Below are 26,887 nucleotides of genomic sequence, written 5' to 3'. Positions count from 1 at the left end.
CAAAAGTTGTCCAAGAGGTCAAGAGTTACATGGACATATTGCATGCATGTACGGAGGAATGAAAGGTCTAATAAATTATTTACAGGTGTGATACTTGTCTCACAGCAATCAATTCTATAAAGAATTCATAAAATGTCTGCATGACTGACGAGCAAATAGTATTGGCAAATTAACTACACGGCCTAAATGGCATATTTGCAAGTTGGAAAAATTTGAGTGTATATAGAAGTGGAAGGCTTTTTCAAGGATAATGAAGTTATATATCTAAAGCAAGTTATGGTTAACAAGATGATGATTTAAAATCAGAGGCTCAAGAAGTCATGATCCCAGATCAGTTTATATGGGAGCTATATCAGGTTATGGACCGATTTGCACTATATTTGGCGCACTTGTTGGAAATCATAACAAAACACCTCATGCAACATTTCAGCCAAATCGGATAAGAATTACACCCTCTATAGGCTCAAGACATCAAGATCCCAGATCAGTTTGTATAGCATCTATATCAAGTTATGGACCGATTTAGACCATACTTAGCACAGTTGTTGGAAGTCATAAGAAAACACGTCATGCTAAATTGCTGCCAAATCGGATGGGAATTGCACCCTCTAGTGGCTCAAGAAATCATGATCCCTAATTGGTTAATATGACAACTATATCAGGTTATGGACCTATTGCCAAAGTACTTAATATAGATGTGGGAAACCATAATAAAACACCTTATGCAAAATTTCAACAAAATCGGATAAAAATTGCGCCCTCTAATGGCTCAAGAAGTCAAGACCCCAGATCGGTTTATATGGCAGCTATATCAGCTTATGGACCGATTTGAACCATACTTTGCACAGTTATTGGAAGTAATAGGCAAGCACCTCATGCAAAATTTCTGCCAAATCGGATAAGAACTGCGCCCTCTGGTGGCTCAAGAATTCAAGATCCAAGATCGGTTTATATGGCAGCTATATCAAAACATGGACCGATATGGCCCAATTACAATCCCAACCGACCAACGCTAATAAGAAGTATTTGTGCTAAATTTCAAGCGCCTAGCTTTACTCCTTCGAAAGTTATCGGGCTTTCGACAGACGGACGGAAGGATAGGCGGACGGACGTGGCTAGATCGACTTAAAATGACATGACAACATGATCAAGAATATATATACTTTATGAGGTATTAGAGGAATATTTCGAGGAGTAACAAATAGAGAGGGTATATAAATATACCAGAAATGATTCGTTTTTGGCGAGCGGACCGATCGTTGAGGTTTTATTTATGCCATTGATCGAGCTACTGAACGTAGTGGAGGTGGGAATGCTGGATGTCTAGAGTTCTGTGGCTTACCGTCGACCGAAGGAAGACGAAGAATGATTCTGAATCAATGATACCACCATATGTTTTCTATTTTACATGCTTACCAACAATGGGGGTGCTTTATTTACCTATTAAGCGGACCTTCTCGCTTAGATTGTATGGAGAAAAATGCTATCCCCGTTTAGCTAAGCGGCTAATCTTATCGCGGGTTACGAAAAGATATGGTAGCATGCTTCATTTTGAACGACAAAACTAAAAGAGGAAGAACGCAACATATTTATTCGCTGAATAATCGTTCTGAATTGGCAAAATTACTTAGGATTAAATAAAATCACATTTATGAATTAAAATGACTTATTTTATTTGTTTTGTCGATATTCAATTATTTCAGATGTATTGTCAGTGCTGCCAACGTTAAAGTATAAAGCATTTGGCGGGAAGAGCGTTTTATTTATCCACAAGCTAGCGAATCCGCCAAACTGGTTAAGGTGTCATCGCACTACATGTTCTTGTCTTATGACATGTCAAATTTTGCTATTGTTAAAGTTGCACACGTAGTGTGATACGAATAAAAATAACATATGAAAATAACTTTTCAAAATAGCACTGTTATCTTTTCGAGTAGAGCGGTGCTCTATTTCTTCTGAAAAAAAACCTAAAGAAATCTGCAGTTTTCGTTTGAATGAATGAAAGCAACCCCAAATTATTTTCACAACTTTAACAATTTGTAGCCATAAAAAATTAGCTTTTGCTCACTATTTTAGGTTATGTCATACAAAAATAGCATACCAGTGTGATAGGAAAAACGATAAATTGTATGTAAATTGGCAATTTTGACACGCATAATGATATACCAATGATACATAAAAAGTGGCATCTCATAAGACAAGAACATGTAGTGTGATAGAGCTTTAAACAATTACAGCAAATGTCGTTAAATAATGGCGATAATAGACGGCGATAAGCCTAGCCGCTTAGTAGGCATTTTCTACACACAAACTAAGAGAGAAAATCCACTTAATGGTTAAATAAAACACCTCTAGCATAATGATTACTGTAAAGCCTATACTGAATACTCTCAATGCCTTAACTGATTATATTACACTTAGGTCTAAGTGCTTAGCGAAATGTTAAGAATCTTAAGTAAACTCCAGGTTCATGACATAGCGCCGAATTGGGTTCCCAGATAAATTATTCTAAGAAGGTCTTGTTTTCGAAGAGTCTCTGGTCTGACATACGTGCCATTGTTCATACTACTAAACCTGCAGTAATATTTACAGCGAACTTATGCGGTTTATGTTCAAATTCATTTCAAAGGCCGAAAAAGGTGTAACTCCGTAATTTTTTTGAATTTTGAAAATCCAAAGGATTTTTTCCGCATTTCATAAAATTTTAACTTTTATTTATTTTTTTTTTTAATTTTTTGGAAAAGGGGATAGCCTCATGAAAAGTTTTAATTTTCAATGCCCCAAAAGTTGAGTATACAGTAGTGAAATTAATGGCGAAATAATACGGATTATCGCAATTCCTGAGTGTTTCCCTCAAAAAACAAGCACCAAATCGAAGTAATGATTTTTTTGGGCCATTTTTTGGCGTAAATGTTTAAATTCATTTTTAAGGTTGAAAACGGTGTAACTCATTATTTTTTTTTTGAATTTCGAAAATCCATAGACGTTTAGGATTCGAAATTCGAAAGGGAATCATTAACCAGCATTTCATAAAATTTTAAATTTTATGTTTTTTTTTTATTTTTTTTTTGGAAAAGGGGATAGCTTCACGAACATTTTTAAGTTTAGATGTCCCAAACACTGTTTAGTATACAGTAGTGAATTTTATGGCGAAATAATGCGGTTTATAGCAATTCCTAAATGTTTTTCGCAAAAAAAAACAAGCACAAAATCGAAATAATGATTTTTTCTTTGGAGTAAATGTTCAAGGTCAAAAACGCAGTAACTCCTTAATTTTGTTAACTCTCGAAAATTCAAAGGCATTTCACGGTTCGAAATTCGAAAAGGGTTCATTAAATAAACATTTCTTCAAATTTTAACTTTTATTTTTTTTTTTGCTTTTTTTGGAAAACGTTAAGTTAAGTAAACAGTAATGATGTTTATGGAGAAATAATGAGGTTTATCGCAATTGATAAGTGTTTTTCACAAATAACAAACACAAAATCGAAATAATAGTTTTTTTTTTGGCGGAAAATGTTTATGGTCATTTTCAAGGTAGAAAACGCTGTAACTCCTTAGGTTAGGCTGAAAAGAGGAAGCAGATTTTATTTCGCCCCATGCCATTATGGAAATACACCTACTAAGCCAGTAATCGGCTTGTTGTGCGCACTAAAAGCTAAAAAGTAATCTCGAAAAAAAAATTAAAGTTAGGATTTCCGTGAATTTCCCACTTAAGTACCGGTGCCTGTTAGCCGCTCATCATCTTCCCCGCATGCACTACACATGCTATCACTTGCTGCACCGATTTAATATAAATGAGTTCGTAGTCCCAGGTGTCTCGTTATGACACCAAAAGCTATACTGACCTCCTTCTTACTTCCTTTCAGTAATAGCCTCGTCCTCTCAAGATCCGGATACCCCATAGGATATTCGCCGTCTTACCGACTGTTTCGCGTTTGTCGCCCACGCCCTTAAATCGGCCCTTCTGCGTAGCTGGTTCGGATCCTTACCCCTAAGAAGTATTATAACAAGTATCAAATCCCTCCTCAGTCAGCATCCGTAATAGGTTATTTATGGTGGTCACCCAAAGGAGAGGCGATAAAATGCCCACCTGTGGCGTACCCTTCGCCATTTCTTATTTTTATGAATTTTGAAAATCCAAAGGCATCTCACGGTTAGAACATCTGACTTGCACTGGATAGGACTAAAATAACAGCACGTTTACATTGAAATTTTTTAAATCTGGATTTAACTAAATCCAAAAACAAATCCTGTCCGTTTACATTGCGTTTTTGGGGATTTAAGTGGCATACACAAGCGTACATGCGTATATATGAATGTGCATATCGCACACAACCATACACAATTCTTGATACTTTTATTGATTATTCAGCTATGGAATCGGGTTTATTTGGGATTTAAAAATAAATCCTGCAAAAATGTGATTTATTTTTGTATAGTAAAACCTGAAAAAATACTGGATTTAGCACTTAAATCTCGAAAAAGCCATAAATCCGGATTTAGTGGCCAATGGAAACGTACTTTATAACACAGCAATTGTAAACGAGGCCACCGTGACGCTGAGGTAAGCATATCTGCCTATGAACGCCTGGGTTCAAACCCAACCGTGAATATCAGAAAAAATGTTCAGTAGTGATTGTCCCCTTACTGATGCTGGCTACATTTGTGAGACACGGGATAGCTGTGAGCACCACACAGGCTGGAACATTGAGGTCTGATCTGTCCGACCATTGCTGTCAGGAGAAGCTTAGCTGCAAGCTACCGGGCGCGTCCAAAGGTTTCGGATAGTGGAATGATCCATACAGAGTAGCTGCAATGGCAGTCGCGGTTAATCAGCGAAAGCGAGTGGAGAGTCTCAGTAAGAGGCAGGGCGGCACCGGCTCTTGCACAAATACTGAGTGCCTATGATGCTCGAAAAGACAAGGCGATTTATTAACGCTTTTAAATAACTAATTGCCACCTTGTTCCCGCAGCGATCGGTCCTTGGACCATAACGAGTTTGCTCACATACAGAAGCTTGACAAGGATCGGCACCTCCACATGAAAATGTGGCTACAACAACATTTGTGAGGTATCCTGCCATGTTAAAACTTCTCCACCAAGTGGTGGAGAAGCCGCTATGCGGCCCAGCGTTCGGACTCGGCATTAAAAAGGATGCCCCTTATCATTGAGCTTTCCAAACTTTAAGCCCGTTTGGGCTTTGTTGGAAAGTCAGTCGTACAATGAAACATGGTATAAAGTTCTACTCGGCTGGTATAAATGTTTCTAAATATGCTAGTAACATGTTCCCAAACATATTCCTAACCCTTTTCTACGCATGAAGCGTATTACAAATTTTTGGCTATAGAATTTCATCATTAAAAATAAATAATCTTTATACCCTCCACCATAGTATGGGGGTATAATAATTTCGTCATTCTATTTGTAACTCCTCGAAATATTCGTCTAAGACCCCATATATATGTTCTTGATCGTCATGAAATTTTAAGTCGATCTAGCCATGTCCGTCCGTCTGTCTGTTGAAAGCACGCTAACTTTCGAAGGAGTAAAGCTAGCCGCTTGAAATTTTCCACAAGAACTTCTCATTAGTGTAGGTCGATTGGGATTGTAAGTGGGCTGTATCGGTTCATGTTTTGATATAGCTGCCATGTAAACCGATCTTGACTTCTTGAGCCACTAGAGGTTACAATTCTTATCCGATTTGGCTGAAATTTTGCATGAGGTGTTTTGTTAGGAGTTTCAATAACTGTGCTGAGTTTGGTTTAAATCAGTCCATGACTGCTTTCATATAAACCTATCTGGGGTCTTGACTTTTTGAACGACTAGAGGGCGCAATTTCTATCCGATTTGGCTGAAATTTTGCCCGACGTGTTAGGTTATGACTGTTATATAGCTGCCATATAAACCGATCTTGAATCTTGACTTCTTGAGCCACTAGAGGGCGCAATTCTTATCCGATTAGGCTGAAATTTTGCATGACGTGTTTTCTTATGATTTCTAATAACTGTGCCGAAAATGATTCAATCGATTTGGCTGAAATTTTGCACGACGTGTTAGGTTATGACTTCCAACAATAGTGCTAAGTATGGTCTAAATCGGTTCATAAGCTGATATAGCTGCCATATAAACCGATCTGGGATCATGACTTCTTGAGCCTCCAGAGGGCGTAATTACTATCCGATTTGGCTGAAATTTTGTACATCGGCTTTTCCCATGACCTCAAACATACGTGATAAATATGGTCCGAATCGGTGTATAGCCTGATACAGTTTCCATATAAACCGATCTCTCTATTTTACTTCTTGAGCCCCTAAAGGGCGCAATTCTTACTCAAATTGGCTGAAATTCAATGATGGTCCGAATCGGTCCACTATTATTGCAATTCTTTCCTTTTATTCTTTGTTTGCCTTAAAAGAGATATCGGGAAAAGAACTAGACAACAGCGAACTATTGTGGAGGGTATATAAGATTCGGCCCTGTCGAACTTAGCACGCTTTTACTTGTTACTTGTGACGTTGTAAGATTTTGCTTGTCACCCATGCCCACAAAATTAGCTGAAGCCCATACTTAAGGTTATAAAGCAGGTGTCACCAACTCAAGATAGTAATTTATAATATTAGCACTCCCAATGCTGGCACAAAAGTAGGCGAAAAGAAATCACACTGTTGGATTTGCCCATGTAATGGCACTTTTTTCGGATACACCCTCTTGTTTCGATACTTTTTTCTTAACAAGCTTTCGATTCGTACTGATAAAGGACTTTTAGGACAATTTGCTCCCCTCCTCTTTGCAATATGAAATAAGCAGTTTAACACAAATGTGTACCCAATATTAAAAAACAATTTAAGAAATGTTCAAGACCAAGGTAACAATTAGTGATTCATGGTTTGATGTGCGAGTAGTTAAAAAGACATTAACGATAGGAATTTGTTAAATAAAATTATTAAAACCCAAACATATTTTAGCGACATATATACATTATATACAATTATAAGTCATTTCACTAACTACACCTTGGGGAGTAAACGATTAACACACGCGAATCAGTGAGTACTCTGCGTGGAGGGTAATCTTTTGAGCAATATAATCCATATTTTCCAGCTATAATATATTACCTACTAATGGTCATGATTAAATGTTAGCAGGGAGAAAGAAGGCTACTCTGCTACATTTTCGATTTTTGTTGTTATAACTTAATTTTTGTTTTGTCATTATAAATAATACATGGAAGGTATTTTTTACAAATACATTTTTAATTAATTTTGCATTCTATTGTTTTATAGTAAAAACTTTGATACACTTTTAAAGATAACAAAAAAATGGGATTACTCCATGCACATTCCACTGACATGAGTACCAGCACATATTCTGAAAGCTTCATTTATTCAATGTGTGTTTATGTGTGAAAATATTGAAAAGCGAAAGTGTTTTCAAATTTAACGGCTCAAAGTGTGATAAAGAACCAAGTGTGATTTTCTTTAAGCAGACAAATAAAAAAGTGTTAACGTTGGTCGGAACGAATCTTGGGTACCCAATTCCACTGATTCTGCTAAAAATTTACACAAATGAACTGAGTTTGCAATTTTTGTTAGGTACACTCAACGAAAATTGTTAGTCAAAATAGCAAAAAAAATTTGACAAACTGTCGTGCACGCCTGTCAACAAGTCTAATACAACGAACTGTTCCAAATTTGAGCAAAATCGGGTGATGAAAGGACCTTTTATAGGCCCAAAACCGTCAATGGGAAGATCTGTTTATGCCAAACCATATTCAAACATGGTCCAAAAGTGTCCCACATTTGGAAAGGGTGTGTAGGGGTCTAATACAACTCATTGTACCTACCAAATTTCAATAACATTAAGTAATAAATAAGTCTTTGACCGATGAAAATCGACTAGTATATGGGCCTTTAAGGGCCAAAGACCGTAAATTGGGAGATCGGTCTACATGGCAGCTAAATCTAAAAATGGTTCGAACTCTACCCTACTTGGAACTTAATTTTTAAAAACATGTTAAGGATTATTTTTATACCCTCCACTATAGGATGCAAATTGCAAATTTGCCCATGAACATTGCATTAAGGAAAAGGGGCAAAATTCATATCAATGAGTGCTGTCCGATTCAAGTTTTAAGCTCAATGATAAGGAATCTCCATTTTATAGCCGAGTCCGAACGGCGTGCCGATTTGCGACACCTCTTTGTGGATAAATTTTTACATGGCTGTCATACCAAATGGTACAGTACCTCCCAAATGTCGCCATCATTAGGAGGGGATAACCACCACTGAACAATTTCATGATGTTCTCCCCAGGATTCGAACCCAGGCGTTCAGCGTCATAGGGGGACATGCTAACCTGTGCGCTACGGTGGCCATCCTCCATCATAGGATTGGGTCATACCAATTTCGTCATTCTGTTTGTAACTCCTCGAAATATTCTTCTAAGACCCCATAAATAATATATATTCTTGATCGTCATGATATTTTAAATCGATCTAGCCATTACCGTCCGTCTGTCTGTCGAAAGCACTCTAACTTTCAAAGGAGTAAAGCTAGCCGCTTGAAATTTTGCACAAATACTTCGGTTGGGATTGTAAATTGGCCATATCGGTCCATGGCCAATAGGATTTGGCAGACATTTTTGGATGAGGTTTTGTTATGATTTCCAACAACTGTGCCGAATATGGATCAAATCGGTTCATAACCTGATATAGCTGCCATTTAAACCGATCTTGGGTCTTGACTAAATGAGCCATTAAGGGTGCACTTCTTATCCGATTTGGCTGAAATTGTGCATGAGATGTTTGTTTTGTTATGATTTCCAACAACCATGCTAAGTATGGTTGCAATAGGTCCATATTCTAATGTAGCTGCCATATAAACCGATCTTGGATCTTGACTTCTTGAGCCTCTAGAGGGCGCAATTATTATCCGATTTGGCTGAAGTTTTGCATGACGTGTTTTTGACTTCCAACAACTGTGCTAAGTATGGTCCAAATACCTGGTATAGCTGCCATATAAACCGATCTGGAGTCTTGACTACTTCAGCCACTAGCGCAATTCCTGATACAGCTCCCCTATAAACCGATCTCCCTATTTTACTTCAGCCCCTAAAGGGCGCAATTCTTATTATGGATTTGGCTTAAATTTTACACATTGACTTCTAATATGGTCTCCAACATTCAATTCAATTATGGTCCTAATCGAACCATAACTTGATATACCTCCAATAGCATAGCAATTCTTTTCTTTTGTCCTTTGTTTGCCTAAAAAGAGATACAAGGAAAAGGACTCGAGGGTATATAAGATTCGGCCCAGCCGAACTTAGCCCACGTTTACTTGTTCCCTCATAGGATTTTCGACGTCCTACCAACCGTTTCGCTGTTCCACAATGTTGCATGCGCATTCGTCGCTCACTGCCTTAACTCGCACTGCGTCGACCCGAAAGACTTCGGGTTAACCGAGTTTATTGACGGCAGTCCTCTGGCCTTCACCGCCAAATCGCCCTTTCTTTTCCCCTTACTCCGTAATGGCCCGGCTCCCACACGATTTTGCCATTCTCAGAGCAGGCGTTAATCTCCTTCTTACACTGCAAGACTGTTTGTGACCTTACCGTCCTGATTGTTATTGCCCTTATGGCAATGTTACTGTCGGTAAAGATTTTCATACTCGACGTCCTCGCATTAGCACCACACCACTTCACGCATTCCGTGATCGCCCGGATCTCCGCCTGCGGGACCGTATTATGGTCTATGACAGATCTCAGTCCCTGGGTTCCCAATGTAGACCCCCAGGCCTACTCTGTCCTCTAGCTTTTATCCATTACTGCTATCCAGATCTCAGCCCCTGGGTTCTCAATGTCGACCCCCAGGCCTACTCTGTCCTCTAGCTTTTATCCATTACTGCTATAATAGCAGCAAAATTAACTACTAATATTCAGCAGACAGTGTTTGCTATTTTCTGCAAACTTTTTTCTATGAGTGTAACACTTCGTGCTGTCATAAAACCCCCGACCATAACTCCACCGCCACCATGTTTAAATGTTTTCCCTATATTTTCATATTTGTACCTTTTCACCACTTGGATGGATTGTTGCTATTTCGGAACACGATTTCCCCATTCCATTGTATGTATTTATAATTATTTTTCGGTCTTCTACAGTTAATACTTTCGAGACATTTTAAAAACTACCTTTTCACTTGTTACAATAAATTATTCCTATGGAAAGCACCGTTATAATTCTCGCAAGCATTGTGACAAAAGGCCACAAAGATGCCAGATTGCTTACTTCAATGCTTATCGGATCGTATCCCACAAAAAATATTCACAATATTCAGGGGTACTATGATTTATGCAATGCAAAATTTTAGTATGAAGTGATAACTAAATTTTATATTTATTTTAAACGAATAGGTATAAGCAAGACAAATTTACCCAGGTAGTGTACAGCAAACAGCTGAGTGCAGTTTTTCTTCGCCGAGTACACTATATGTCAACGAGACTTCATAACGTTCGGTTGTGTGTGTGTACATAGTACATACAAGCAAAGAAAAATAACGCGAACTAATAAAATACTCAAAATCAAAGTTGCGCTGATTACTGATTTTGACAGATAGTGCACTCGATTTTTTGTTGTTGACCAACTGCTCCTACCTGTTAAATTTGTCTTTGGGTATAAGTATAAAATTAATATATATATATACGCAAATAAATACGCAATTTAATTTAAAAATTAATCCAGTATAAAGTTTTTAATATTTTCGAAGAATTCGTAAGGAAAATATCTACTTTATTGGTTGGGGTACCATGACTTTTGCTGCTCACCGTATTTATTCTGCAGTGTGAATATCGAGTGGTGAGTTTCACAAGTTTCTTGGTTTTCGTCATAGGGTCAAATAGCTCCGTTAAAATTTTCTTTAAACTTTTTACAATTTTTCCATTTTTCACAAAATATAATGCTACACGTTGTTGGATGCCAATTAAGAATTTTTTTATGACTATGCTGCAATCGACGCTTGGCGACAATTCTCTTGAGATTGTTTGTCTTCGGCGGCTGTAATTCAACTCAATGGCGCTGGCTTACAAAACTTCAAATTCAATCACACCACTTCTGACGATAGTAATCGACTGTGTACTAATTCACCACTACTTAAGCTATGTAATATACCGTAGATGACAAATGAATCAATTGTTGTGTTTTATTCACCACTTACTTAAGCTATGTATTGGGTTGTCCAAGAAGTAATTGAGGATTTTTCATATAGTCGGCGTTGACAAATTTTTTCACAGCTTTTGACTCTGTAATTGCATTCTTTCTTCTGTCAGTTATCAGCTGTTACTTTTAGCTTGCTTTAGAAAAAAAGTGTAAAAAAGTATATTTGATTAAAGTTCATTCTAAGTTTTATTAAAAATGCATTTACTTTCTCTTAAAAAATCCGCAATTACTTTTTGGGCAACCCAATAATATACCGTAGATGACAAATGAATGAATTGTTATTGTTGTTGTTAGCCAAGCTGTTGTAAGTGTGAAACTCACCACTCCATATTTACATTGCTCTCTCGTTTTGAATGGCAGAGCATAGGCAGAATAATATAGAGTGAGAGTATGATACTAATTTGGGAGTAAAGATGGTAAAAAGAAGAAGAGTGATGTTCACCAAAGAAAGCTTAAGAAAGCATCAACATAAATCGAGGAGTCATAGTGTGTTTGAAATATTTGTTATCCGTTGAAGCTCTCGGATTTCCACCACAGCTATGGTCTGTTGCTAAGGTGGCACAAGAACTGCCACAAAAATTCTCAATGAGTCTGATTCCATATATTGTTTGCTGGAAATGAATTTGCTTCTTATTTTTTATTTAACACTTGTTTTCTTCTTTTTTTCTGATATTTTGTGTATTTTCTTTTGCAGTGTTTCTTAAACTAACCTCCAGACTACAGTAAATAATGCCCCCAAATTCCGAAAGTAATGGCATTGAAACACAGCCAACATCATCAGCAAATCCATCAGATGCAACAGCAGCTACCAACAATCAATTCATAGTGAAATATCGTAAAAACTACTATGACATCACAAAATTCCTACGCAAACATCCCGGGGGTGTGAACACGCTAAAAGGACTACAGAACTCAGATATGACAGCACGTTTCATGCGTGCACCACCCCACTCAGATGCCGCCATGTATTTGATGAAGGAGTACCAAATAAAGGATCTACCAAAGAAATCCACCAGAAATGGCCACCACCACCACCACACAAATGGCATAAAGGAAACTATGGAAATTGTTGAAGAGGAGAGTGATGACAAAAGTAATAACAATGCCCTAGACGATAGCATGGAGGTAAGTGTTTCTGCACTCCTACAAACAGCCGGCTATGATTCATTAGTGTAATTGATTGAACGTTATCTTAGCATTTTCAATACTAAATAGTATTGTACGCATAAGGAATGTCATAGTGACTATCGTTTTTTCTTATCTAGTGATAATTTCAATTTAATTTCTGTTCGATTTTGTGTATTAGAAGAGCTTTAGTCATTCTGACTAGTATGTCTTAGATAAGATAAGCGTCGTACGAACATTAGTTGTTTATTATTTACTATACAACCAAAACCCAATTGTCAATGACCAATGAGTTACAAAAATTTCTTATCGTGCTTTTTCTGAGTATTTGTAATACATAGTCAATTAGGTCATAACTGATATGTACTCGTATGTATGTACATATGTATATCAGTTTTATACAAAATGTAGACAAAACTCGGGAAAGCCCTAAAACAACCTTAACCAAATTTTATTAATTAAAACAAGTAAACGCGTGCTAAGTTCGGCCGGGCCGAATGTTATATAACCTCCTTATATAACAGCCAAATCGAAAATGAATTGCGCCCTCCAGAAGCTCAAAAAGTATAATCAGTAGATCGGTTTATATGGGATCTACATTATGTTATGAGCTGATTTAAAGCATACTTGACACAGTAGCTGGAAGTCCAAACAAACCACTCTGTGCAAAATTTCAGCCAAATCGAACAATTATTGCGCCCTCTAGTGGCTCAAGAAGTCAAGATCCGAGATAGGTTTATATGGAAGCTATATCAGGTTATGAACCGATATAGACCATACTTGGCCCAGTTGTTGCAAGTCCAAACAAACTACTTCGTGCAAAATTTCAGCAAAATCGGATAATAATTGCGCCCTCTAGCGGCTCAAGAATTCAATCCCCCCATCCTACAGGGTATAAAAACAAAAAAAGTTGGTGAAGTAACATTTTGCTCATACAGCTACTGCTTTAACAAACATCTTCTGTCTTAAGCTCTAAAATTTACATATTCTGCAAATAATGGACTTTAAAGCAGTAAGCCTTCAGTTAAAAAATTGCAAATATTTTGCTAAAACATCGGGAAAATCAATTACAAACAACTAGGCGGAAGCTGCAACAAACTCAGGCTTCAATAAACAATGATCGACGTTTAAATCTCCCAACAACACGCCAAGTCGCAATAAACTTCAAGCGATATCTTATACCAGACGCGGAAGCCATTAAGCCATTAAGTGATAAGGAGAAAAGGAGCATTCAAGGAGTCTCCCAGTCGTAGAAGGACAACAGCTATTCTTAACCGCAGATGTAGCCAAGGCCATTAGGAGGGCCAAGCTATCGAAAGCTATGGGCCCTGACGGAATATCAATGCTAATGCTCAATCTCCTTTGCAGAAAAGGAGCCCAATATCTGTCAGACACCCCATGGCTTATATTGAGAAATGAGTCGTTTGGCCAGACCAATCTCTCTTCTAACCCCGGTCGGCCAGACATTTGAAGCTCTACTACTTCTCGGTTTAAATTCAGCAGACCACCAACATAGATTTTGGAACATGCACAGCACGATAACTGATAACAATATCAGCCACGGACGAACCTTTTTCGTGGCCCTTGCTCTTACAAAGGCATTTAATAAGGTCAGTCCCACCACTAAATTTACTGACATCAACGAGTCTGTTCAGCCTTACATAACTTAGAGGTGGATTGTTGTTGTTGTTGTAGCGGTGTGTTGTACACTGAGGCGGCAGCCCTTGTACATGAAGGACTTTATCGGGTCAATCCAGTAATTAAAACCGACTGCCAGGTGGATTGTTAACTACATATGCGGTCGCCAGTCATACATAGAGTTTTGAAATAGGAAATCAAGCCCCGTAGAGTTAAGTAAAACACGGAGTTCCCCAGGAGTTGTTCTCTTCCCGCTCCTGTTTAACCTCTACCTGTCTAAACTTCCTCCACCACCGACAGGCGTAAAGATAATATCACATAAGGATATGTGACTGCCCTGTTCTAGCGAAGGGGAATAATCAATGAGCTGTTAGAACAAATAAAAATTTTTCACCAAAGACCTGGCGGAATTTTTCAGGAGTCGCAACTTGAAAATCTCTCTCACGAAATCGCCTGCTACACTATTTACCACCTGGACGAAAGAGGTTTCATTAGAGTTTGATGCCGTATTCGATTAACGAAGAATTCCGGCCGTAAATCACCCAAAGATCCTAGAGGTGACTCTAGACAGCCTCTTCTCGGCGTCGGCCCATTATACTTACTGCAGTCTGCGATAAGACAACAAACCGTAACCAAATCTTCAAAACTTTGCCAGGCAACACTTGGGATATGGACAAAGAAACAACCGCCACTTATAAAGCGATTGGGCGACCAGTAGTGAATTATGCCAACGTCAACGTGGATAGCAGGAGTGAGCCCTACGCGATAGAAAAACCTACAGACTTGTGAAAATGCAGTCCTGAGAACCATCACGGCCTGCCTACAAATGAGAAACAACGACCATCTACATGAGAAAACCAGCCACCTCAACTCCTACAGAGCAAAAATTGATGCCGACGTGCAAGATGTATGTCCTATTGTGACCAGGGACCACACGATACACGTCAACTGTTTAACTGACAGCATGACCAGAATCCCTCTGGACGCACCCCATCTTAGTTCCAGAGTTCCTGGATCTTGACACTCAACAGAATTAAGCAGACGAAAGATAGAACAAAAGAAGCTACAACAGCAACAATCCGGCACGTGATAGCTGTGAGCTCCACACAAGATCCGATCTGTGTGGTGTTCAATGCTGTCATGAAAGCTTAGCTGCGAGCTACCTGGCGCGTCCACAGGTTGCGGATAGTGGAATGCTCCATCCGGAGTAGCTGTAGTCGCGGACAATTAGCGGTATCGGGTGGAGAGTCCCAGTGAGAGGTCGGGTGGCACCGACTCTTGCTCATATACTGAGTGCCTTCGATGCTCGATATGACAAGGCGAGTTATTGGCGCCTTTAAAGTACCAATGGCCACCCTGTACCCGCGGTGATCGGTCCTTTGGACCGGAACGAGATTGCTCACTAAACAGGAGACATCAGGAGAATCGCCGTATTTTAACTCACTGAGCTAGATTCTCCTTTCGAGATATGTCAGGAGGAGTATCTGAAAGTTTAGGGATGCACATCAACGATCTACTTACAATCTTTTCATACAGAACGGGCTTGCAGGATATTCATCAGAATAAGGGTAACCAACGCGACTCAGCCGTATCAACCGAACATAGTCCTTGATGAGTGCCCACCACCAATAGCAGATGGTGAGAAAGACTCATATTGCTCAGGGTTTGACGATAACACCTCTGATATATGGCCAGCATACAACACGGAACCCCATGGATACTAATCACTTATATACATGCCCGGAAAAACCTACTAATCTGACTGCCGAATCACTATGTACCACTTCAATGGAAGCGGCTTTATTCCTGGAGATAGATCTGGGCGGTAGCAGGGTCAGAATAATCCTACAATTAATCAATCTGTATACTTACAGCAAATGTGGCTATAACAACAACACGTAGATAGTGTCTGTCAATCCCATGGCAGCCGGTTGTACGCACCGGATTGACCCGATAAAATCCTTCATTGGCAAGGACTGCCGCCTCAGTGTACACATCACTGCTACAAAAACAACAGGAACGTAGCTAGGGGTGGCTCCTCCAAATTCATATTTTACGAATGTTAACGTTTCTTACATAGGACCTCCCAAATTAAAATACTGGCTACGTCCCTGATTTGTTTGCATATAAACTACTCTATTAAGATTGTCGACAGGTTATTATTAAACATACCAGCATACGACATCCTCAATCCTCCCATTAAAGCCCGCAGCAGTCATTTGTCCATTTATTGTTTTTTTTTTATTAATTTTACAAAAGTATTTTATTAATGGAGGTAGTGTACATACATAAGTACCGGCTTCATTTGTTTGTATGTTTATTAATGTCATATCAGGCATATATACACACATTAAATATAAAAACAAATAAAAAATATTATTTACATTGCAATTAAATATCAATTTTCCCCCTATGATTGATTGCATCGTTTTTGTCTAATGGTCCTTGTTATTTCATTTGATGACATTCTTAGTTTTTGCATGTCCCATTGTTTACAAGAATTTTAGATATTGTCTAAATTAAACTAACATTTTTTTGTAATGCTAATATGGCATGGATGTTTCACAGTCGGATGCCGGTACATAAACCTTTGGTTTGGAAAAAGCTCTTATGTTCAATTCAATTTGCGAAAGTTCCTTCTCTATTTCAACTTTTCTGCGACGAATGCGTAATGTTTCGGTGGTCATGGGCATGCGATTTAGTTCCAGCACCAGGGATTCCATTTCTAAATGAATTAAGTTCAAAAAGTATTAAAACCGTTAGTAAAAGTATAAATTTGTAAACAAAACCCCTACTCTTCTTTGCACCGTTTAGTAAAGCCACACGTTCTTCTTCCGATAAAGCATAATGGCCCAAGGGGCAATTGGGATCTTGAGAAATAACACGTTGGCGCTGTTCTTCCTTTTCGCGTTTTTCCTTTTCCAGATAGCGAGGCAAACGTATTTCATCGCGACCTTTTAAATCAAGAGAGAAAACAAAAACAAATTAACGATTTCCTAAAGTATATCAAAACCTACTGCCTAGTTTGTAATTTCCATTCGATTTTCTCTTGCTGGTATTCGAAAACATTGTTTGGCGGCTTCTGGCACTTGACTGAGTTTCCTGTTCCCTGGGCATATGTGCATTTATTTGCAAATTTTGAAAGTTCTCTGGTAATTCTTCATCATAATGGTTTTGATGTTGCTCTGTCATCAAAGAAACTTTATTACTATTTTCCATTTCTGAGCATTGGGAACGTGCCGTATAGTGGGTTATTTGTTCATGGGATTGACGTTCTTCCACAACATCACGATGATTGTAGTCATATGAAACACGTTCGCGTGATTTATTGTCATTATTTATATATTTTGAGGGTTCTTGATCACGATAATTATTGGACTTTGTATCGGACTTTGCCGTCTCTCTTATTTGTTTATTTGAAAATTCCGCCTCTGTGGAACTACATCTGTAAGGTAAGGTGTAAGTTGTTAGGATTCATTGTAGAAATGACACCCCACATATGCATGGGTTTACTTACTTCTTTAAGGCTTCGTACAAAAATTCTTCATCAAGTATATCCTCAGTTTGAATTTCTTTGTCGCAGGATTCAGCCTTGGATATTATAGACATAGCACTGCCACTTCGAGGCACTCTGTTTGCCTTTTGCTCTAAGGGATTGTTACAAACATATGCCTCATTACCATTTCTGGTAGCTGTTTGTTGTATATTTTCTCTACTTCCATTGCGTTGCTGGCTATAGGAGCGGCGAAAAGACATTTGGCGCTGTGGAGCAGCAGCGGCAGCGGCAGTTCCTCTATTTGGCATATTCCCATCTGTGCCTCTTCCTGTAGTCATTCTTGAGGACTGATATTGTCCCTTGTCGTTATCATCATATCGTTGCAGTGAATCTGAACGTCGGCCCACATTTGGTTGCTGCTCATGACTTTTGTGGTATCTGTGCAAGTGCTTATGTTGTTTTCTTTCTAAGTCCTGTTGTTGTTGCGCTAATTTATTGGTGGTATTCTTTTGTAGTTCCCGTAAATTCAATTTATTTTCACGTAAAAAGTCGCGTCGATGGTTCATTTCTACAAAATTGGTGACTTTCTTTTAGCACTTTCAATATTATATCTTGTTGCTCCGGGCAACCAATCACTCACAATACTTACTTGGCTCCTGAAAAATGCCTTTTAACGTTTTCATTGCACTTGAAGATGATTGATGTTGCATTATTGCATATGCTACTACTCAAAAGTATGAGCACCCTTTTATGAGTTTTTAAAAAATATATATTTTAGAAAATAAAGAAAATTCGTTTGTTTATAAATTCAAATTGAAGGAGGGAATAGCATATCAGCTGCTATCCCGAACAAACTCAAACACAACACTGAGGGCGCCATTTAAATAACGGCGCATGACGACAACGAGTGTCTATGTATTAGGTATATGGCAAAGTTTTGTACCCATCGAAATAAAAAAAGGGATAACCAACTTACATAAATGTAAAAGAAGTACAGGGTGCGCCAGAAAACGTTTTTTATTTGGAAGGTCAATAAAAACAAAAGGCACGATGCGTAGCAACAAATGAGCGACCGTTATAAAAGAAGTTCTCGACGGCGAAGGCCTACTGCTTCCTAGAACAAAACATGATGACAACTGGCTGGAGGCAGAAACAAACTTTGGGAATTCCCCCTCCAGATGAGCCCCCTCTTTACCACCTCCCAATTCACCGCTCGGCGCACCCTGTACATGTGAAATAACTTAAATGCTATATTTATATTAACGGCCGTATTCACAAAATTTAATGTAGATTTGAAAAAGGTTTATTTGACAGATTTCCTTTATAGAAATATAAAATAAGCCTATTTCAATCTGCATTAAGCTTTGGATATATAGGCCTCAGTGTGTATCACACAAAAACAACTAGAAACACTAATATTCAGTAGAAGATTGATTTGTATTGAACACTTATTTTATGTAAGGAAGTTGAGGTGGTCTGCCTCCCATATCCCAAACTCTTAAAAACGCAAAATTTCTGAAACGTGCGGACCGATTTAAGCGAGTTCTTGTCTTTAGCCCTATTATAACTCGAAAACACTGATCTAAGAATTAAAATTGGAACCAAGTATTGTGGGGGAGACAATCAACGTCCCACCACTTGGGAAAGTGCCTGTCACCACCAAAATCTATGGGCCCTGACGAAATATTAATGCTCATGCTCAAACCTCTAGACGATTTAGGATTCAAATAGCTGATGTACACCCCTTTTCTATCGATCTCCACCCTAGTTATATCTGAGGAATAGAAAATGAGTCGGTGGTCTCTATTTTTAAACCAGAGAAACTTGCCAAACAAGGGGAGTCATACAGACCGATCTCTCCCACAAAATCGTCAGCCACACTATACACCATCTGAACGTAAGAGGTTTCAATAGAGCTTGAAGTCATAGTCGATGGACAAAGAATTCCGACTCAAAATCATCCTCGACAGCCTCTTCTCGCCGTCAGCCCATGCTACTGCATTCTGCGAGAACATAAGAAATAGAAACAAAATCTTTACATATTGGCAGGCAGCAGTACTTGGGGTAAGGACAAAGAGACATTATTAACCAAATATAAAGCTACTGTTTAACCAATGCGATTTCATCAGAACCACAACAACCCCAAAGACACCACGAGGACATGCAGACCGATCGGGACAATGAGTGGATTTGGAAGTAGAGTACGTATTTTACATTTAAATTATGGGCCAAGTGCTTGGGGTCCACTCTACCTGCTCAAACAAACAATCCAAACGATCGCGACTATGTGGAACCCTGTTAAAATAAAACAAGTCATGGAGCCCCCCTAACAACCAAGCGAGCAATTATACCAATTGCGGCAATATGGTTTCAAATGTAAGGGGGCGACCCACAGAGCGGACACGTAGGGTGATCGCGACAATGCAAATGCAAATTTGCCCATTAAAATTACATTAAGAAAGAGGGATAAACTTCTTACTTATCAATGAGTGCTTTCCAATGTAAGTCTTTTATAGCCGAGTCTGAACGGCTTACCGCAGTGCTACACCTCTTTTTGGAAAAGTTTTTACATGGCACAGTACTGCACAAATGTCGCCAGCATTGGAGAGGATAACCAGCTCTGATAATGTTTTCTGATGTTCCTTGGCTGGGTTCGAACTCATGCGTTAAGCGTCATAGGCGGACATGCTAACCCCTGCGCTACGATGGCCCACTTGATCAGGGCAATATGCTGTTCAATTGATAGGTATAATGTCCATGGGGAATATTGAATTTAATTCGATTCTAATATCAAAAATTACGGCCAGGTGTAAAGGAGCGATCCACTTTCAAAACTCCAGCGAGCCAAAAAATAGACCGACAAGGAAATTATAGAGTTCAAATTAAATATTTTGGGAGACTGGCACACAAGGTTCGCATGACGACCGTTTTTTAATACCTTAAGCTTTTTTTGATTTATATGCACTCCACCATAGGTTGGGGTATATTAATATCGTCATTCCCTTTGTAATACATCGAAATATTGGTCTAAGATCCCATAAAGTTTATAAATTCTTGATCGCCATGACATTTTAAGTCGATCTAGCTGCTAGTTTGTCTGCCAGTAGAAAATACGCTTACTTTCGAAGTAGTAAAGCTAGGCGCTTGAAATTTTGCACAAATACTTCCTATTAATGTTTGTCGATTGAGATTGTAAATGGGCCATATCGTTCCATATTTAGATATAGCTCGCATATAAACCGATCTCCCGATTATACTTCTTGAGCTTCCAAAGAGCGCATTTCTTATCCGATTTGGCTGACATTTTGTACTATGACGTTTTCTATGACATTCAACAGATGTGCTTAGTATGAACGGAATTGTTCCAAAACTAGATATAGCTCCCATATAAACTGATCTCCCAATTTTACTTCTTGAACCCCTACAGAGTGCAATCCTTAACAGATTTGGCTCTAATTTTGCACAATGACTTTTCCTAGGACCTTTAACATTCGCGCTAAATATGATCTGGGTCGGTCTATAACTTGATATAGCTCCCATATAAACTCATCTCCCGATTTTATCCTTGAGTCCCTTTAGGGTGCAATTCCTAACCGAGTTGCACAATGACTTTTCCTAGGACCTTCAACATTCGCGCTAAGTATGGTCCGAATCTGTCTATAACCTGATATAGCTCCCATATAGACTGATCTTCAAATTTTCCTTCTTGAGCCCCTATAGGGCGCAATTCTTATAGGATTTGGTTGAAATTTTGCACAATGGCGTCAACTATGGTCTCCAAAATCCAAGCCAAGCATGGCCCGAATCAGTTCATAACCTGATATAACCTTTGTTTGCCTATAAAGAGATATCGGGCAAAGAACTTGACAAATGTGATGCATAGTGGATGGTTCATAAGACTCGACCCGGCCAAACTTAGTACGCTTTTACTTGTTTACTCTACATAGACATCTTTTTCAATTATAAATTGAATATCTATTCATATCATACGATATATACGCATTATAATTATTTTGTTTGTTTTATTTATTTTCAGTATTTGGTGGACTGGTCCAAAGCTATGTTGCCACAGATTCCTAAAATCGCACCACATTACAATGAATGGGTACACAAACCAGTCGATAGACCGTTGCGACTATTTGGTCCCTCATATTTGGAGATGTGTACAAAAACACCATGGTGGTTAGTGCCAGCTTTTTGGATTCCTGTTATAACTTCAATAATTTATACAGAATTTCGAGAGCCAGCGGTTGCCCGTGATACAGTAATGGTAATTTTTTCTCATATAGCTACATAACTTGTGTCCTTATTACAAATTTGTATGTTTTTCTCTTTGCAGACTTCTATGCTGGCACTCTACTTCGTAGCGGGCATAGTTATGTGGACACTGTTGGAATATGTTTTACATCGCCATGTATTTCATATGCAACTCAATGAAACCACACCACCATGGTTATGTACCGTACATTTTCTAATACATGGACTACACCACAAAGTACCTTTTGATCCTATGCGTTTGGTTTTTCCACCTTTGCCGGCTGTCATAATATGTCTCTCACTGTATACTCCACTATCGCTGTTTGTACCAAAACCAAGAGTTCTCACAGCTGGAGCATTGTTAGGCTATCTGTGTTATGATCTAATTCACTATTACCTACATTATGGTAATCCTAGTTTTAAGCATTTCTATTTTCTAAAACGCTACCATTATCAACATCATTTTGCCCATCAGGATGCGGGCTATGGTGTTTCTAATCCATTGTGGGATTTTGTATTTGATACGAAAATAAATCTGAGAAAATTAACGTATCACTTAAAATGGAAATAATGGAAACTTTTGAAAATAAAAAGTATTATTGTAGCATAAAAAACCAAAAAACCCGTATTTATGTTTTATAGTTTTGTAGTTGTCTCTAGATGTATTGATTTTCGGAACAAATTATAAATTACGTATAAGTTACATTTCTAAAAATTTACATTTGTTTTATTTAATTGTTTAGCCGGGGGTTTGGTTTGGGATGGGTGGAATAAGAGTTTTAAGTATGCATAAGTTATGGCATCGTTATAGGAAACCTGGAAGGAAGCGAAGAGGTTTCCGATCGTATACCTGAGATGAACATTGAAGTCGAGTGCGAGGCACTGCTGCCCTCTCGGCCTAGTCTTGGATTGAGGGAACCCCAGTATTGCCATCGGGAAGATCATGTTACACGGATCAAAGCTAGAGGACAGAGTGGGCCTAGGGGTCTACATTAAGAACCCAGGGACTGAGATCTCTTTTAGACTGCCTGACCATAATACGGTCCTGTAGGCGGAGATCCGGGCTATCACGGAATGCGTGAAGTGGTGTAGTGCTAACGCAAGGACGTCGAGTGTGAACTTATCGACAGTAAAATTGCCATAAGGGCAATAACAACCAGGACCAATCCCATGGCAGCCGGTTGTACGTACCGGATTGACCCGATGGAGTTCTTCATCGGCAAGGGCTGCCGCCTCAGTGTATAACACACTGCTACAACAACAACAACAACCAGGACGGTAATTTCACAAACACTCTTGCAGTGTAAGAAGGAGATTAACGCCTTCTCTGAGGATGGTAAAATCCCCATCGATTTGGTGCCGGGCGGTGAAGGCCAGAGGACTGCCGTCAATAAACTTGGTTAACTCTTTCGGGTAGATGCAGTCCGAGTCAAAGGAGTGGGCGATAAATGTGCATGCAACATTGTGGAACAGCGAAACGGTCGAGAGGACGGCGAAAATCCTATGGGGGGATCCAGATCATGAGAAGACAAGACTATTACTGAAAGGAAGTAAGAAGGAGGTCCGTATAGCTATTGGTATCATAACGGGGCACATAGGACTACGGACTCACTTATGTAAAATCGGTGCGGCAAGTAATAACATGTGTAGGGCATGCGTGGAAGATGATGAGAAGTTGGAGCATTTCCTTTGACATTGCCCGGCTTACGCGTCTAACAGATACCGGCACTTAGGTGGAGACACAATTCCAGACATGAACAAACTTAGGGGAGTGGTATTGAAAACAATTAAGGATTTTTTAAGTAGCACGGAATTCCTAACTTAAAAATTTCTTTTTAGATGTTACTTTATTGTTTTTAGAGTGCACAACAGGCCGATTATTGGCTTAGGTATATATCCATATGACTAGGATAGCCAACTCCACATATAAATGTGGCTACAACAGTAACAACATTTAATAATTTAAAATTTTGCAGGAATCTGCGGGCAAATTTTGCACGCCGTAAAACTAGATACTCACACTAACAATAAACAGTGAAAATCATTAATAACACTTGTTAAAAACCCTTCTTACTTCTACTCCAAATAAAATGGAAAGTGTTGAAATTTTCACCAACAAACTAACATCACTGTTTAAACCCCAAACATAACCATTAGAATAAAATATATAAATACTCGTATATTACAAATGTTTACTACATTTTTAAGGTACTCACCTCTGCTACTAGAATCCATATACAATAGTTTTTGAAATCCAAACAACTTAAAAGAATATAAAACCAAGAAAATATGTACTTGAAATTTCAACAGTTTTCTGTTTGCCGGTTGTTTAGGTTAGGTTAGATTTTTGTAAACACAGCTGTTTTCTAATAATTAGGGTTGCCAAATTTTATAATTACTTGTGATGTTTGCTCTCCAAGGTGTTCCAAAGCAACTTCAATTGAACATTTAAAAAAATATAATTTTGAAAATTTTATTTGCGATTTCCGCCCATATTTCGCTCGCGAGAAAAGGAAAAAAGAGCAGAAGCACACGTACAGCAGAGATGGGCAAAATAATAAATTTGAAATGGTATGAAAAATTTACTCTTCGGGTCGAAAAAGTAACCAATGACCAACCTATTCCCGCGACGATTTGTTCTTTGGACCGGAACGGGCTTGTTCACTCACAGGAGCTTGACAAGGATCGCCACCTTCAGATGAAAATCTGGCTACAAAAACAATATTAAGTGTGTTCGTGGACTCAAAAATTTGTGCAAATTTTTTTTGCGTAGGTTTTTTCCCCAGCAGAAATTTGAAACATCGAACAAGCTGTTTTATGAAAACCAGGTTTTTAATTCAAATAAATAGCAAGAGGGTAAAGGCTGTACTCTCCTGCAAGTTTGTACTGGCAAATTTTTACTGAAAAAGAAAGCGAAAACACCTATTGTGCATAAAAAAGGTACAAAATCGTTAGAAGGTGTATTACAATAAACCTCGAGTTCTCCGAAAGTTCTGGAAGGTTAGGTTAGGTTGAAAAGAGGGTGCGGATATTAATCCGCCCCATGCCACTATGGACATACTCCTAAGCCAGTAACCTCGAAAATGAAAATCTAAGTTAGGAATTCGGTGCTACTTACAAAATTCTTTATTGTTTTACATGCCACGCCCCTAAGTTGGTTCATGTTTGGTGTTGTGTCTCTACCTTAGCACCGGTATCTTTTAACCACCAAAGCCGAACATTGACAAAGGAAATGCTCCAACGTCTCATTATCTTTCCCACATGCTATCACTTGCCGCACTAATTTTGCATAAGTGACCTCCTTCTTACTTCCTTTCAGTAATAACCTCGTCCTCTCAGGATCTAGATGACCCCATACTATTTTCGACGTCCTACAGACTGGGCGTTCGTCGCCCACGCCCTTAACTCGGACTGCCTCGCCCGAAAGGCTTTAAGTTAACCAAGTTAAACCAAATCGTCTGCCCTTTCATTCCCCCTTACTCCGTTATGGGACGACACCCAAACGATGCGGATTGTGCCCACCTCACGCATTCCGTGATTGCCCGGATCTCCGCCTGCAGGACCATATTATGGTCAGGCAGTCTAAAACAGATTTGTCTCCTTGGGTTCTCAATGTAGACCACCAGGCCCACTCCGTGTAACATGATCTTCCAGATGGCAATACTAGGATTCAGTCAGTGCAAGATTGTGCCGCTGGTAGCAGTGCCTCGCACTCCACTTCAAGTGTCGTCTCAGGTATCCGATCGGAAACCTATTCCCTTCCTTCCAGGCAACGATAGGAAACCTGGAAGAAAGGGAAGAGGTTTCCGATCCGGTTTCCTGAGCAGACACTTCAGGTCAAGTGCGAGGCACTGCTGCCAGCGTCACAAAGTTCTGAAAAAGGTGATATAGTACTTACTGACTTTTCCATCCCTGACGAACAGTGTAAACAACTTCGTGTGACTTCGTTCGGTTGACGCTTCATAGCCATTCCAAAAACAACAACTTCACTTTGTTGATTGTTCGAATTCTACTGCCTCTATCACTAATATAGACGCATGCTCCAAAAACAACTCGTAGACTCAATTGAAAAAACCACTAGGAATCCAAATGCCAATTTAAAAGAGAATTTTCCCAACATTTGTTTATTCCAAACCAATAATTAGAAAGCTGAATCGTGGATTATTTGGGCTTATTGCTATTTGTTGTATAAAATGGTATATCATACAACTGCCAGATCAGAGGCCTATTCACATCGATTTTGTAGCGTATGCAACGTTTGCGAAATGTTCCCTCCATGTATTGTTTGCAACTGACAATGGGATGGCCTTGACCCAGACATTGTTTGGTTGCTCCAAAGTAAATGTGACCCAAAGTATTGGATATCGCACTATTGACAGCTTGAAGGCAATTCAAAAACTTTTGCTCACAGCTACATTTTAAGCTGAAACACAGAGTTAAGAGTTGTTTCATAAGCAAGCACATTTAAATTCACTTATTCGACTACATACATGGGAAACATTCCTGTATTGCTAATTCCATACAAAGATGTAGTGGCCTCAATTATATCATCACAGTGGTCATGGTCGCGGCAACATGTGTCTGTGTCACGATGTCTACCCAAATCATTGTAATTTGCAGCTGTATTGCCGGGACCACACCATTTGGTACCGGGCACTGTGGTTCCCGTTGAGGCATTGGCCGGTGGCAAGGCCAGGCGATAAATGTCTTCATCTTCAAATATCGATTCCTCACTGAAACATGTTATGCAGCTCACCAGCAAGGCAAGGTGTATGAAAATTTGCAAAAATTTTGTTTGAGATTCCATTATAATTATACTTGTGGACCAGATGAAGCACTAAACGCAACTAAATTGGTTTTAAGCAATTACAAGTATTTAAACAAAATCAGTACAACCATCTTTGGCCCTTCTCTACATTGACCTTTTTTTCGACAAGCGATAAGCAGGCATTGCTTTAAGGTGTTTCGCTTTTTCTGGGAGAGATAAGCGTTTTTTTATGAATTATTACGTTTCTTAGGCGGCTTAGTGTAAACAAATATTCCAAGTTCTTTCGAAAGGTCGCTATGGCTTAATAATGTTGCAAATTATTTACATATAAAAAAATATTCGGAGAATGGGGCCAAGAAGATTTCAAGGTCATTAACAACCAAAACAAA

At 38.9% G+C, this 26,887-nt stretch overlaps 3 protein-coding genes across 8 annotated transcripts in view; 1 reads left to right on the top strand and 2 right to left on the bottom strand.

Moving 5' to 3' along the window:
• Positions 1-22,422, top strand: part of LOC106088196 (uncharacterized) — a 40,232-nt gene extending 17,810 nt beyond the window's left edge. For 2 of the 4 annotated variants that reach the window (XM_013253594.2, XM_013253595.2), the window contains exons 2-4: positions 11,909-12,339; positions 21,510-21,743; positions 21,813-22,422. In XM_013253594.2, the coding sequence (XP_013109048.2) occupies positions 11,944-12,339; positions 21,510-21,743; positions 21,813-22,301 (1,119 nt within the window). In that variant the 5' untranslated portion in view covers positions 11,909-11,943 and the 3' untranslated portion in view covers positions 22,302-22,422. The remainder of the gene's footprint in view (positions 1-11,908; positions 12,340-21,509; positions 21,744-21,812) is intronic. The other 2 variants (XM_013253593.2, XM_059370611.1) reach the window with 1 other exon arrangement.
• LOC106088195 (probable serine/threonine-protein kinase DDB_G0280133) lies at positions 16,271-18,351 on the bottom strand. Of its 3 annotated transcripts, none has more exons than XM_013253590.2 (5): positions 18,114-18,351; positions 17,495-18,060; positions 16,995-17,422; positions 16,773-16,931; positions 16,271-16,702 (listed from the first exon to the last, which is right to left on the bottom strand). In XM_013253590.2, the coding sequence occupies exons 2-5, from the start codon at positions 18,037-18,039 to the stop codon at positions 16,521-16,523; spliced, it is 1,314 nt and encodes a 437-aa protein (XP_013109044.2). In that variant the 5' UTR covers positions 18,040-18,060; positions 18,114-18,351; the 3' UTR covers positions 16,271-16,520. The 3 variants fall into 3 exon arrangements, with proteins under 3 accessions (XP_013109044.2, XP_013109045.2, XP_013109043.2); XM_013253591.2 differs by having other exon boundaries at positions 18,123-18,351; XM_013253589.2 differs by having other exon boundaries at positions 17,495-18,041; positions 18,123-18,351.
• Positions 22,423-25,826: 3,404 nt separating the features above from the next.
• On the bottom strand, positions 25,827-26,790 carry LOC106088197 (phospholipase A2). The gene is made up of 2 exons (XM_013253596.2): positions 26,221-26,790; positions 25,827-26,153 (listed from the first exon to the last, which is right to left on the bottom strand). Exons 1-2 carry the CDS (start codon positions 26,535-26,537, stop codon positions 25,892-25,894), a joined length of 579 nt encoding a protein of 192 aa, XP_013109050.2. The 5' UTR covers positions 26,538-26,790; the 3' UTR covers positions 25,827-25,891.
• Positions 26,791-26,887: the final 97 nt, after the last annotated feature.

The sequence above is a fragment of the Stomoxys calcitrans genome, chromosome 5, assembly GCF_963082655.1.
Source record: "Stomoxys calcitrans chromosome 5, idStoCalc2.1, whole genome shotgun sequence".
Classification (NCBI taxonomy): Eukaryota; Metazoa; Arthropoda; class Insecta; order Diptera; family Muscidae; genus Stomoxys; species Stomoxys calcitrans.
The sequence above is the reverse complement of the archived record's forward strand: the minus strand, read 5'-3'. Positions and strand labels throughout refer to the sequence as shown.